Genomic DNA, 14643 nt, shown 5'->3' on the forward strand with positions numbered 1-14643 from the left:
CGCACGGTCAGGAAAGCGGCTTCTCCCCCCGGCCCAGCCCCGCTCCCCGGGGCCGCTGCCGCCACGCGCTCGGCCGGGAGCGCCGGGGCCCCGCTGGCCCTTCCTGCTTGCCAGGAATGATGCGGGTGGGAAACAGCTTAAGATATTTTAAAAACTTTATTATTGGCCTGATGATATGTGACACACATGCTGGGAGCTGTATGGAAATCAGCACTGATTAAAAAATACAGCAATTATGACCCGTATTGATAAAATATACAATGTAATAATAGCCTTTCTATTAAAAAAAAATATATATATCCAAGACATAGCTCTGTTCTCATGCTGCCCTCCAGAGGCAGATACCGTCGAGCCTATAGACCAAAGCCTGGGCCTGGCGTGCAGGGAAGGGGGACGGGGGAGCAGGGAGCGCGACCGGGGTGCACGGCCCCTCCGTGGGCACCGGGTTGGGGGGGGGGGGGGCAGGCACTGTGGGCACCCTCCAAACCATGTGCCTGGCTCAGAGCTCGCCTGCAGCCAGCTGAGCCTGGTGCCCACTGTCCCCCCCCACCACCACCACCTCCCCGGCCCCCAGGAACGTCCCTCAGCACGGCCACCCCACTGGGGCATCCCCAGCCAAGCGGCCCCAGCAGCAAAGAGCAAGCAGAGCGCTTGGACGAGCGGCTTTGGGCACAGCACAGGGGTTATGGGCCATGCTGCAGCCTGAAAACACTTACTTAAATAAAATAATAATTATTAAATTAAAAAGACCTGCTATCTAGCTGTAGCAGGAGGAGCAGCCCACAGTGCCGAGGCCCTGGATTTGCACAGCAACCAGGGTTTGCACAGCTGGGGTGGGTTTTCTAGAGGGCAGCCGGCCGGGGGGGGGGGGGCACCCAGGTAATACTGCAAATTTTTTTAAAGGCTGGACAGTAACCCACCCTGGCTAGGAGGTGCGGCCAGCCCGCTCCTAAAATGCTGAGCTGCAGCTTTTGAGCCCAGAGCTGGTCCCACACGCCAATGCATGGAAAAGGGGTGGGTGTTTTTTGGGGGGGGGGGGGAGGGCTATAAATTAATGCTAAGCGGCAGCTGCTCCTTAAATTAGAGCATCAGCACCCACATGTGCCCCGGGCACGGGCAGCTGGGGCCAGAGCTGCCGGGTGGCAGCTGCCTCAGGGCCGGGTTGGCTCTGCCCTGGCGCTGGAGCAAAGCCAGCATGGGTGCAACACCAAAAGCTGGGGGGGGGGGGTCCTGCTTCGGTGCATCACACGCTGCCCGCCTGGGTGCTGCAGGCTAGTGCGGCACTAATGGGGGGGGGGGGAGTCCAGCTGCACGACAGCAGTGCCGGCTCCAGAGCGGGAGCCGGAGCATGAATTCATCCTCCAGGTCAGCAGGATGCCCTAAACCCCATGCCCCCCCCCCCCTCACACACACACACCCCACCCCGGGGAAACCAGGGACAGGCAGTGCCAGGACAGCACGAGCAGGCTGGAAACAGCCACGGGGGCTGGATGGGGGGGGGGGGGGAGCCCTGCGGCCCCCTGAAGCCAGAGGCAGCCCGGCGGGCGAGCCGTGCTGTGCCAGAGCCGGGCTTGCCAGCTCGGCCGGGCAAGCCTGCTGCTGCGAGCAAGCGGCCAGAGCAGGCACTGAGGGAGGGCTGAAGTGCTGCTCCTGCCCCACGGCCACCGTGCAAGGGTGGAAAAGGTGGCAAAAAAAAGAGGGACTGTGCCTGTGTGTGTGTGTGTGTGTGTGTGTCCACAGCCCTGTGCACATGCACTGCGGCATGCATCCCTTTTGTGTGTACACATACATACATACACACACACACACACACACACACACACACACAGAGACACAGACACAGACATACGTATGTGTGCACAAACCCATATGTATTTTTTATGTATTCTCTCTCCTCTTCTCTCTCTCTCTCTCTCTCTCTCTCTCTATATATATATATATATATATATATATATATATGTATATATATATATATATATATGTATGCATACACACACATTTATATACACACATACACACGCATGCACACAGCAAGCAGAAGCCAGCCCGGGCTGCAGGCGATGGGGGACGCGGGGCGGCAGCGTGGAGGAGGGTGCATGTCTCACCTCAGGGTTTGGTCTATAGGCCCCCCCAAAGGAAACACAGCCCTGATTTCAAGTTTCGATCAGCTCCGCTTAGTTCCAGTTCCTTCTGGAAGTTGGAATTGCACAATTATCCTAAGCCTCAAATGAATTAATAAAAAAAAAAAAAAAGAAAGAAACAAAAACAATGAACCAACAAACTGTGCGAAACTGCCCCCTCCCCAAATGCCTCGACAAACTCTTTACATCTCTTTGGCAACAATAACTTAAAATCGCAGCAACGTGAGTCCGGTCAACAGCAAGATTTGTTTTTTTTTCCTTTTGTTTAAGTACAAAAATAGTCGGGTTGGCAGTTCCCTCCTCAGCTACGTGACCGGCATGGGGCGACCCAGGCAGCCAGAGCGGGAGCCCTGCGCCCGCCAGCCGGAGCGCCCGGAGCGCCGGAGCCGGAGCCGACAGGCAGGGCCCGGCGGGCGCAGGGACCGTGCCCAAAGCCCGTGGGGAGGCAGGCGGCCCCAGCGCCGCCGGACTTTGCAACCGGACCCCGCAGGGCGAGCTCGGCGGCTGGCAAACCACCACCCCCGCTCCTGGCCGTGGCGGGGAGGTGCAGGACGGCCACAGCTCACTACGTGGCGGGAGAAGGGGCGCGGGGACGCGGAGGGGACATCGGCGGGGGGGGGGGGGGGTCAAGAAAGCCGGGGCAGGGGGACGTCGCAGGGTGGGGATCTGCAAATGTTAGCAAGGTCAGGGCACTACCCTTTAAATGCTATAATTTATATATATATATGTATGTATATATATATATATATATATATATATATATGTGTCTATTTATACACACGCACACTCGCACTCGCACGCACGGCCGTCACCCACCGCCTCGCCCCGGGCCGCCCCGGCCCAGCTCCAATTAGCAGCACAGCAAACGAACTCCTTCCGATAAAATCTGCCTAAAAAAATAGAGTAAGGTCCCAGGAGTCCACAGGCCAGGCCCCACTCCCGACCTCTGTCCGTCCGTCCGTCCATCCCTCACGGCCCCCCCGGCGGATGCCGCTGCCAAGGGAAATCCCCAGTGAGCCGGCGGGTGGCTCACTCACTCCCTGTCGCCGTCCTCGCTGCTGCTGGAAGGGAGCGGAGAGGAGGTGTGAGTGCCCGGGGACCGGAGCCGCGGCACGGCGTGGCGGGGCGTGCTCCGCGCGCGCGGGTACGGGGTGCAGGACACGGCGCGGCCGGGCACCCTCCGGCACGTGGGGACGGGGTGCAGGACACGGCGTGGCCAGGCACCCTCAGGCACATGGGGACGGGGCACAGGACACAGCGCGGTCGGGATGCAGGACACGGCGCGGCCGGGCGCCCTCCGGCACATGGGGACGGGGCACAGGACACGGCGCGGTCGGGATGCAGGACACGGCGTGGCCGGGCACCCTCCGGCACGCAGGGACGGGGCGCAGGACATGGTGTAGCTGGGATGCAGGACACGGCGCGGCCGGGCGCCCTCCAGCACGCAGGGACGGGGCGCAGGACATGGTGTAGCTGGGATGCAGGACACGGCGCGGCCGGGCGCCCTCCGGCACGCAGGGATGGGGCGCAGGACACGGCGCTCCGCGGAGAAGACTCACCTGCGACGGAGCCCATGTCCGAGTCGGAGACGTGGGTGATGGAGAAGCGGGAGACGGGGGCCGGCGAGACGGTGAAGCGGGAGAACTGGAGCGGCAGCACCTGCTTCTGGGCCGGCAGCAGGGCGGGCAGGGCCGGGGGCGGCTCCGCCGGCGTCCCCGCCAGCGAGGACATCAGGGACGCCTTCACCGGCGCGAGCGGGAAGTCGTCGTCCCACTCGAAGCCGCCGCCGCCGCCTGGGGCGCGGAGCGGGAGGGCTGGGGCGGGCGGCGGCGGCGCCGGGCCCCCTCGCCGCCCCCCGCCGCCGCCCCCGGCCCCCCGCTTACCCTCCTCGGGCACGGCGCCGTCCGAGGCGTCCTCGGCCACGCTCGGCCGCTCCGCCGGGCCGCCGCCGCCGGCCGCGGGCGGCCCCGGGACGCCGGGGAAGCTCTGCTCGGCCAGCTCCCGCGTGGGGCTTTCCTGGGCGGGAGGGGAGAGGCGGCGGGAAGCGGCTCGCCCGGCTCGCCGCCGCCGGGCCCCCCGCCCCCGGCCCCTCACCTGGTCGAAGAGGTAGATGGTGACGTCGTCGAAGAAGGACACGGCCTTCTTCTTGCGCTCCAGGTCCTCGCAGAAGGAGGCCGAGAGCAGGCTGGGCATCTTGAGGAGGCTCCGCAGGTTGCGGGCGCTGTGGCTCTCGGCCACCACCACGGGCACGGCCGCCGGCTCCTCCTCGCTCTCCTCGCTCTGCTCCTGGACGTTGTAGCAGCGCAGCTCCTCGTCCGACTCGTCGCTGTCCTCCGTGTCCTCCTCCTCCTCCTCCTCCTCCTCCTCCTCGGGCTCCCGGCGCCGCGAGCCGCCCGGTGCGGCGGGGGGCCCGGCCTGCTCGCCCGCCGCCGCCGGGGCCGAGCGGAGGGGCGGCGCGGCGGGGCCCGGCGGGCCGGCGGGGCCGGCGCCCTCCTCCGCCCCGTCGCTGTCCTCGCCGCCGTCCCCGGCGCCCCGCTCCGCCTCGGCGTCGCAGTCGGAGAAGTAGGCCGAGTCGCGGCAGGGGTTCTTGGCGGCCGCGCCGGGCCCCTCGCCCGCCTTCGCCGGCGCCGCGGGGCCCTCGGGGGGCTCCTTGGGGACGAACTCGGGCGACTCGTTGTTCTCGGTGTCGTAGCCGCTGTCGAGCGCCCGCGGCTGCCCGGGGGGCGCGAAGGCCGTGGGGCTGAAGCCCTCGCAGGAGCTGGCGGTGGACGGGATGTCCAGGGACTCCAGCGAGTCCGGCGTGCCCACCTGCTTCTGCAGCGACTTCGAGGCCGGGGCCGCCTCCGCCCGCCCCGCGTAGCCGCCGGCCAAGGCGGCCAAGACCCCGGAGGCGAGCTGCGCCGCGTCCTCGCCCTCGCCCCCCGCCTCGGCGCCGGCACGCCGGCCGTCCTCGGGGGCCGCGGGCCGGGCGCCGGCGGCGGGGGCGGCGGGGCCGGCGTCGCGGGGCCGCGCCGGGGAGGCCGAGGGGCCGCCGGCGCCGGGCAGCGCCGCCGGCTCCGGCCAGGAGCCGCCGTCCTCGGCGGCGGGGGGCGGCCGCCCGGCGCGGCCCCGCGGGGAGCCGGGCGGCTGGGCCGGGTCGCGCGGCACCGAGCCCAGCGGCTTGGCCATGAGCCCCCGGAAGGTGATCATGTGCCGGTAGCACCAGCTGTCGCCGGCGGCGGGCTGCCGGGCCGGCGGGCTGCCGCCGCCGCCGCTGTTGTTGTTAGAGGAGCTGTTGGAGGCCCAGGGCTGCCGCGGCGCCGGCAAGGGGCCGGCGGCCAGGGCCCGGCCCGGGGGGCTCTCCGGAGCGCGGCCGGCCCGGCTGCCCGACGGCGAGACGCCCAGCGGGTCGGCGAAGACGTCCCGTCGCCCGCCGGGGACAGGCCAGTCCCGGTGCCGCGCCGCCGCGGGCTCCATCTCCTCCTCATCCTCCTCCTCCTCCTCCTCCTCCAGCAGGTAGCGGTCGGCCCCGTCGCGGGCGGGCGGCTCGTAGCCGCGGGGCCGCGGCCGGCGGCCGGCGCGGGGCCGGCGCTCGGCGGGCTCCCAGGCGCCGGCGGGGCCCGGCGGCGGCTCGGCGCCGCGGCCGGCGGGGCTGCAGGAGCCGTCGCCGAGCTCCGCCGGCCCCTCGATGCGGATGTAGTACTCGCTGCTGAGCGAGGGGCTGCGGGCGCCCAGGACGGGCACCACGCCGGGCGCCGGCGGCCCCGGGCAGCCCTGCCGCTCGCAGGCGTAGCAGGGCGGCGAGAGGCCCAGGCTCAGGCGTCCCGCCGAGGCGGCCGGGTAGTAGAGCTCGCGGTAGCGGGCGGCGCTGCCGGGGCTCAGGGCGCCCAGCGGCGCCTGGAAGTGCTCGGTCTTGGTGTGCTCCCACTTGTACTCGAAGTTGAGGCCGTGGCTGGTCTCCATGACGGTGAGGACGTCGTCGCCGTCGGCCGGGAAGCCGTCGGCCACGAACTGCTCCAGCAGCGGGAAGGAGGAGAGCTCGGCGCCGGCGTGGTTGGCGCCAGCGCCGCCGCCGTTGGGCTTCATGGAGTTCCAGCGCTTCTCGAACTCCTCCTCGGCCTCCGTGGCGCCCTTGGCGCAGAGGTAGGAGAGCAGCAGGTGGACCTCCTCTGCCGTCGGGCGCTGCTCGGGCTGCAGCCAGCAGAACTGCATCACCTCGTACCTGCCGCGGCCGAGAGCGGGCGGTCAGTGGCGGCCGCTCGCCCGCACCGCTTGCCTGGTGCCCACGTGGGCCACGCATGGCCACCTGCAAGACCACCATGCACAGCCACCTGCAACACTCCCCATGCGTGGCCACCTGCAAATTCCCTGAGCACGGCCACCTGCAAGACACCCACGCGCGACCGCGTGCAAGACCACCACGCATGGCCACCTGCCAGACCCTGCTGTGCACGGCCGCCTGCAAGACACCCACGCGCGACCGCGTGCAAGACCACCACGCATGGCCACCTGCCAGACCCCGCTGTGCATGGCCACCTGCAAGACCCGCCCCCCCATGCAAGGCTTTGGCTTCTGACTCCAGCACGCATCCCAGCCACGGGGAGGACAGAAGACGGGCTCCTCACCAGCGGTCCGACAGCGACAGCTTCAGCTGGGGCTTGGGCAGCTTGAGCTGCTGCTCTTTGATGGCGTAGGCGAGCACTTGCCGGTCGGAGTAATGGTCGTAGGGCTGGCTGCCCAGCTCAAATAGCTCCCAGATGGTGACGCCCAGCGACCTGCAGGGCAAGGAGGAGCCCTTTGCATCCCCGTACCAGCCGGCGGCCTCAGGACCGCTCCACCGTGGTGCCTGCCCTCGTGCCTGCACAGCCCACGTCCTTGCACCACTCAAGGTCTCCTGCAGCCCCTGGACCACCAGCCCACACTGCATCCGGGCAGTGGACCCCCGTGCACCCCACTCACCAGACGTTGCTGGATTTGGTCTGGTCGACGATGAGCAGGTTGCCGTGGACCTCGTCGATGAGCTCGGGGGCAATCCAGCGCAGCGGCACCCACAGCTGGTCGGCTGTCACGAAGTAGTCGTCCTGCCAAGTATGCAGGGTCAGTACGAGAAGAGAACGTCAAACCTACACGTAAGGGACTGGCACGCCGCGGCGCCCCGGCCCCCCCGCCCTGCCCTCGCAGGCCGCCCCACGGCTTTGCCCCCCAGCCCCGATCCTTCCCAGGGCCCCGACCCGCGGCACACGCTCCCCCCAGTGCGTCCTTCCTCCCTCTCTGCCCCTTCCCATCTCCCCAGCCAGACTCGCAGCCTCCTCCCGCCCCTCTCCCTCCGCTCCCCAGCCCCTGCGGGCAGCGGCGTGCCAGGAGCTGCATGCGGGGACACGTCCCGGGCACGGAGAGGTGCTGCCAGGCTGCCTCATGCTCCGCTGTGCCGAGGGGCCGGCGCTCGGTGGGAAAAGCCCCGTGCACGCTCACGGAGAGCTGCCGGCCCAGGGAGCGCAAGCACCCACCGTGCCAGCCCGAGGACGAGGCGGCCGGGAAGGGCCAGCACAGGCCAGGGCTGCCGCAGGGTCACCTGAAGGCTCGGGGCGGGGGGGGGTTGGTCTTTGGGGCAGGACCCGGCCGGCGCCCGGGCAAAGCCCGTGCCTGGAGGGCTGCCCGGCACTGCCGGGCTGGGAAGGGAAGGAGGCGTGCGTGGGTGTGTGCACGCATGCGCAGCTCTGTGCAGTGCGTGTGCAGCGTTGTGCAGGGCGTGTGCGTGTGCACACACAGGGCTCTGTACCATGCCGCATCTCTGCGTGCACAGATGCACAGCCGTGTGCGGTGTGTGCGAGCGTGCGCAGGGCTCCGTGCAGCGCCACACACATGCATGCATACATGCACAACTGTGCAGTCTTGGTGCATGTGCAGAGCTCTGTGCATGCATACGTGCACAGCTGCGTGCAGCGTGTGTGCGGGGCTGTGTGGTGCCATATGCACGTGTGTGCGTGTGTGCCTATGTGCACAGCTCTGTGCCGCGCCCCACGCATGAGTGCTCGAGCGTGTGCATGTGCACGGCTCTGGGCAGTGTGTGTGTGTCTGGGGAGGGGGGCAGCTCCGTGGCCCGAGTCTCCCCACACCCAGCTCCAGGCGCAGCCCCGGCAGGAGCCGGCCGGGCGCTGCCGCGAGGTCCCACTCTGCGCCCCCCGCACCCCGAGCAGCCTTACTTTGTACTTGCAGTGCGAGAGCCCGTAGTCCCCGATCTTGACGGTCAGGTCGGCGGTGAGCAGGCAGTTCCGCAGAGCCAGGTCGCTGCCGGGGAGGGAGACACCGCGTCGCGGGGACCCGCCGCCCGCGGGGCAGGGGGCCCGGCGCGCGGGGACGCCAGCAGCCCCAGCAGCGGGGAAGAGCCGGCGGCTCGCGGGCGAGGGCTCGGTGCAGCCGCCGGCGTGGGACGAGCGGCCCCGCTGCCTAACGCGGGGCGTGCCGATAACCAGCCACCAAATGCACGGCAGGAATTCCTGCGCGGTGCTCCAGCTGCGCCGCGTCCCTCTCTCCATCCGTCGCGCGCTGAGCCAAGCAGAACGGAGGTTGCCCGGGCAACATTAAGCCCTGGCATTTCCTAACGGTGCAGCTGGGCCGCGGGCCGGGCCGGGCGCCCGCGCAGAGGCGGCCGTGCACCCTGCAGCGGCCCGAGCGGACAGGGAGCCCGCGGCGCGCGCGGGCTGACGGCTCCTGTGCCAGCAGGCTCAGGAAGGCGACCCCGGGGCGGGGACGCCCACGGGAAACCCCCGCTCTGGCACACCAAGGAACCCCGAGCCGTGGGGCTGGACCTCCAGGTGCCCAGCAGCGACCCGTCAGCGGTGGGGAAGATCCGGCGGCAGCGCGCCCCCTCCTCAACAAAATCACTGATGCTGGAGTCTCCGTGTGCAACTCACTCAGCACCAGGATATTGTTGGGCAGGAGGAGCAGGCGGCGGAGCAGGAGCCCCGGCGGGCCGGGGCGGCGGGGCGCCGCGCGGCCGGCGGGGCCGGCGTACCTGTGAATGTAGTTGTTCCTGTGCAGGTGCAGCACGCCGCAGGCCACCTCGCACGCCATCCGCTGCAGGGTCAGGGGGTCCGGCGCCATGGACTCGGCCCCCCGGCAGCTCCGCAGGTATCCCTTCAGGTCGCCCTGGGGAGGGGGGGGGCAGCGCCGGCCGTCAGCCCCGGCCGCGCCGGCGGCGGGGCACCGGTGCCGGCGGGGCGCGGGGGACTCACCAGCGGGCAGAACTCCATGACCAGCAGGTACGGGGTGACCTCGGCGCACTGGGCCAGGCACTGCAGCAGGTTGGTGTGCTGGAGAGCCCTGCGCGGGGCAGAGAGCGCGGGGCGCACGTCGGGGTCCGCGCCGGCACCCCCCGCCTCCGCCGCGCGACGGGGACGGCGCCGCCGGGAAACCTTCCCGGCGCCTGGCGGGATGGGGCCGCGGGGAGCGCCGGGAGCGCCCGGGGCCGGGTACCAGCACGTCCCAGCGCCCCGCGCCACAATGGGGCATCTGTTCGGCTCTGGCGGGGCGGCGCAGCCCTCCCCTCGGCCCTCCGCGCCCACGAGCTCGCTGCTGCCGCCGCGGGCTGCGTGACCGGCGCCGCCTTCGCCCTGCCGCGAAGGAGCCCCGGGGTGGCGGGGCAGCGGGGGGGGCCTAGGGCAGAGCCCGCGGCTCCGCGCTGCGCCTACCTGTAGGGCTGCGCTTCCTCCAGGAACTGCATCTGGTCCTGCACGCTGGCGCTCGCCTTCAGCTCCTTCACCACCACCTGGGTGCTGCTGAGGCCCGAGTTCACCTCGCCCAGGAAAACCTGCGGGCGACGGGCAGCCACGTCCCCTGCGCGTCGCCCCCAGCCCCCGTGGGCCGCCCGCCCCGACCCGGCGCGAAAGCACCCTGCAGGGCCCCGGCGGGGGGGACGCGCAGCCCGGGGGCTGCTCTCACCTTCCCGAACCAGCCGTGCCCGATCTCCTTCAGGTAGAGCAGGCTCTGCCGACCCAGGTCCGCGGACTTGAGGAGCTGCACTGTAACGGAGCACATCCAGCTGGCCGTGCCCGCCCGCCTGCGCCGGGGCGCCCATGGGCAGCGCCCGCCGCGCTGTCGGGGGCCCGGGGCAGCGTCTCCCCGCAGCCCGGGCAGCCCCGGCGCGGCCGCGAGAACCGCCGAGCTGCTCCCCGCGGGCTGCAGCCGGGCGCTGGCATTTAGCGGGACCGGCCCCTGGGCGGCAACGGAGCCGCTGTGGGGCCGCCCAGTGCCGCCCAGTGCCACCCAGTGCCACCCAGTGCGGCCGTTCTGTGGCCGGCAGCGCCCGGCCCCCTCCGCGCCACCCCCCTGCCCAGAGCCAGCGCCCGTCGGGGCCCCGGGAGCAGGCGCCGCTGCTGCCCCGCCGCGCTGGAGGGGGGCCGGGGGGGCCGCTTACCTGAGCGTCCCGGCTGCTTGGCCATGGGCAGCGAGACCTCGGTGAGGGGCAGCACGTAGACCTCGGGGCCATGCTGCGGGGCGGGCGAGCCCTGCGCCGAGAAGTCGCCGGCGTAGTCCTCCCCCTCGGCGTTTTCAAACTCCTGCGCCGCGGCGGGGGGCAGAGAGCGAGCGGAGCGCGCTGGCCCCCGGCTCCCCCCCGCCGCCGCCGCCGCCGCCTCGGCCAGCAGGTAGCAGAGGCTGAGCATCGCGGCGGGCGCCGCATGGTGCACGGCGCTGCGGCCGCCGCCGGCCCCGCCGCTAAATACCCGCTGCGGGGGCCAGCGGGGCTCCACAGCGCCCCGAGCCGCTGGGGGCCCGTCCTGACCCCCGCCCCCCCGCGGGCGCCGCAAGCCTCCACAAAAATCCCAGCAATTAGGGAAAAACTGTTTCTCTGGCACATTCTGTGCCTGTGAGGTCAGGGTGCCTCCCACCCCCGGGGGCGTGCGGGGTGGGACCGCTGCGGCCTTTAGCCGTGCCCTGGCCTGGCCCCAGCGCCGCAGGAGCCCGCCTGCGGGCAGGATACGGCCTGCGGTGGGGCTGAGCCCTGCGGCATCCATGTCCTGTGCAGAGCAGGGAGCCTGCCTGCGGGCAGGATACGGCCTGCAGTGATGCCGAGCCTGGCTGGGGCCAGGATACAAACTTCAGCAGTGCTGAGCCTGGCTGCAGGCAGGATATGGCCTGCAGCAGTGCTGAGCCCTGCAGCAGCCATGTCCCTTGCAGAGCAGGGAGTCTGGCTGTGGGCAGGATACAGCCTGTGGTGGTGCTGAGCCTGGCTGGGGTCAGGATAAGGCCTGCAGCGGTGCTGAGCCCTGCAGCATCCATGTCCCATGCAGAGCAGGGAGCCCAGGCGGGATCAGGATATGGCCTGCAGTGGTGCCAAGCCTGGCTCGGGTCAGGATACAAATTTCAGCGGTGCTGAGCCCGGCTGTGGCCAGGATAAGGCCTGCAATGATGCAGAGCCCGGCTGGGGTCAGGATACGGCCTGGAGCGGTGCTGAGCCCGGCGCAGCGGGGGCGGACGCCGAGCTGCCCCGCGCGCCGGCAGCCCGAGCGGGGGCCCCATGCCGGGTGCGGAGCGGAGCCCGCGGAGACGCCCGCGCTCACCTTGAAGCCGATGTCCCCCTTCTTGCAGCACAGGCAGGCCAGCATGAGGAAGATGAAGGTGAAGAGCCCGGAGAAGGACACGGCCACGACGGCCAGCGAGGAGGACCAGGAGAGCTCGCTGAGCGGGGTGCCGTCTGCGGGGACGGCCGCCGGCGTTAGGGGGGCCCCGCCGGCGCCGCCTGCTCGCGGGGCGGCGGGCTCGGAGCGGGCAAAGCCGGCGGCTCCCGGCGCCGCGGCGCCCCGAGGCCGGCGCTGCTCCCGCTCGGCCGCCGGCGCTGCTCCCGCTCGGCCGCCGCTGCAGCTGCCGCATTACTATTCCGCCCGGAGCCTCCGGGAACAACCGGCGCGATTGTGGCCGGAGGAAGCAGGGAGGCCGCGGAGCCGCCGGGAGGGGAACGGCGGCCGGTGCCCACGGAGCCGGGCAGCGGCGGGGACCCGCGGGGACGCGCTGCGCCCTCCCGGCCCCACCGCGACCCCCAGCCAACCCCATCCCCATCCGACGGGAGCCCCTCGCCCCCGAGCGCGGCCGGCGGAAAGCCCGGCCAGGCCGCCGGCCCCTGGGAAAAGCGCCCGGCGGGCCGCGGCGCCGCGGCTGGGAAGCGCCCTGCAGAGCCGGCGGCAGCCCCGGCACGGCCGGACCTTGGCAAACTCTTGGCCGGAGCTTGCAAAGGAGCTCGAGAGCCATCTTCTCGCCTCGTGGATGCAGCGGCGAACCTGGGAGGAGCCGGGGGCGGCATTCTCTCCCCGTTCAGCCCGTTTCCATGGTGAACACACTTTGTGCAGCGAATGTCACCATTTTCCTTGGATAGTGGGGCAGCACGAGAGAAAATGACTCACTGAAAGGAGCCTTTGGAGAATCGGCAGGGGAGCGGAGCCGTTCCGGCAGGGACCGTCGGCAGCGCCGTGCCGAGGCCTCGGCTCAGGACACGGATTTTTTTTAAATGAACCAGTTCCCAAACCGCTAAATCAGCAGTGCCTGTTCTGCGCTGCCTCAGTTTCCCTCCCTGCAAAAGCAGCTGCGTGACGAGGCCGGGCTGAGCGCCCCGCGCCCGGGGCATCGCCGCCGCGCGGCACGGTGCGGCCCGCGCGGAGCCGCCGCCCCAGCTCCAGCGCCGGGCACCCGCCTCCAGCCCACTCCGGCCCCCGAACGCCTTGTTCCCGAAAGGGCGGAGAAAGGCGCCGTCCTCGCAGTGGGGACGCGGCCGGGCTGCAGCCCGGGCTCCCGGCGCTCCCGGCTCTCCGGCCGCGGAGGTGGGGACAGCCCTGCCCGGCTCCGTCGCTGACTCACGCTTGCCGAGTGCCTGCGGACGCCCGGCCAGCCGCCGGCCGCGGGACCGGCACAGCCCAGCGGGGCGGCCGCGGCGCCGGGCCTCGGTTTCCCCCCCGCGGAGGTGGTGCTGCACCGGGGGCTGCACCGGGGGCTGCAGGACCCAGCGCGCGCCGACACCGGGGGCTCCCACAGCAGCACGTTATCCCTCCTCCTCCTCCTCCTCCTCCTCCCCGGAGCAGCACCCGTCCCGCAAACACGGCCCCAGTAGCATTTTAATCCCCGGCGAGCTGAAGGGCCCAGGTCCCTGGGCAGCTTCCAGGAAAGCAATTTTACACCTCAGAGGGCCGGCGCCGCGCTCACCCACGTGCATCCAGGCAGCAAGAAACCTCCGCTGCCATTTAGCGCCCAGGCGAGCGGCAGCGTCTCGCCGGCACGGGGGCAAACCCCGGCGCCGGGAAAGCGGCTGCCTCGAGGCCGGGCAGCGAAGCCCAGCAGCCGGAGCGCGGCCGCGAGGAAGCGGCGTTCCCGGAGGCCCTTCCCGTCCGCCACCGCCAGCGCCGCTAGGACAAGCTCTCCCGCACCTACCCATCGGTTCGTTTCAAATGCAAAACGTATTCTGTTAATCTAGTCTCCATACGGGTCTTTCAATGCGGGTTTATCTAACCGATGCAAAAGTATTTTGAAAGGATGGATTCTTTCCTCCTCGTTCTGCTTTTATCATCTTGAGATAAATTAGCAGCAAAAAAACCAATTAGACGGAAAATAGAGAAAGCTCATTCGTCATTTTCTAACGTAATGAAATAGAAAGTAGGAATGTAAAAGTACAGGCTGCGCCGCATCACTGCTGGGCATGCACCAAGCGTGTCAGTTTGATTAGAAACGGAAAATCAAGCGCCCATATCAAAGCCTCTCCCGCCGCACACCGGCTCGTCAGAAGCCAACAACCGACCGCAGCCAACTTTTTCCTTCTTCTTCTGCAAAAGAAATAATAAAAAATGCAAAGGAAGATTAAACCCTGGCTATTTAAACCACATCCCATTGCTCGCTGGCGTAGACCAGGTGGGAGCTCCGTCGCCGCGGCCACACCGCTGCCGGCACCCGGCGAAGCCGCCGGCCTCGGCTCCGGCACGCGCGGAGCGGAGCTTTTACATAACGGCGGAGGGAGGTGGCGCGGCGCACGGCAGCCTATTTCCATCAGGAATGACCGGGTAGGAAACATGGAGCCACAGCTCCGAAAGCCGGCGGCGGAGAGGAGCAGGGACCCCGCTGCGAGAGCCCCCGGCACCGCGCCTCTCCGGAGGGATCCGGGTGGCTCGGCGCCGCCTCCGGCATGCTGCCCGCCCGCCGGCACGCCAGGTTCAACCGCGACGCCCAGGCGGCGGCAGCAGCGGCTCGGCCCCGCGACGCCAGCCTGCACACTGGAAATGGCCCTTTCTGCCTCTTTGCCCCCGTTCCCGGGCTGCCGGCGGTGCACGCACCACGGCACATCCCTCCGCACCGTCTGCCGTGCAGGCACCGAGCTGCCGGCCCTGCCTCAGTGGCCGCGGAGCCCTCCTGAAAGCGCCGCTCCTCCCGTGCCCGGAAAGCTGGCGGGTTGCCACGACCCTCCCCGAAGCGGGACCTCGGGCATCGGCGTTCGTCCCGTCCCGAGCCGCGGCAGCAGCCACTTCACGGGAAATCCCGAAGCCGCTGC

The 14643-nt window shown here is 69.7% G+C and overlaps 1 protein-coding gene across 1 annotated transcript; it reads right to left on the bottom strand.

Annotated features, from left to right (window-relative positions):
• Positions 1–3174: 3174 nt before the first annotated feature.
• On the bottom strand, positions 3175–11767 carry AATK (apoptosis associated tyrosine kinase). Its single transcript, XM_062592090.1, has 16 exons — positions 11681–11767; positions 10537–10678; positions 10062–10141; positions 9812–9930; positions 9356–9443; positions 9136–9269; positions 8324–8408; positions 7080–7201; positions 6746–6895; positions 5754–6342; positions 5289–5597; positions 4620–5090; positions 4236–4502; positions 4025–4157; positions 3646–3934; positions 3175–3202 (listed from the first exon to the last, which is right to left on the bottom strand). Exons 1-16 carry the CDS (start codon positions 11723–11725, stop codon positions 3175–3177), a joined length of 3051 nt encoding a protein of 1016 aa, XP_062448074.1. The 5' UTR covers positions 11726–11767.
• Positions 11768–14643: the final 2876 nt, after the last annotated feature.

Source organism: Rhea pennata, chromosome 19, assembly GCF_028389875.1.
Source record: "Rhea pennata isolate bPtePen1 chromosome 19, bPtePen1.pri, whole genome shotgun sequence".
In the NCBI taxonomy this organism is placed as follows: domain Eukaryota; kingdom Metazoa; phylum Chordata; class Aves; order Rheiformes; family Rheidae; genus Rhea; species Rhea pennata.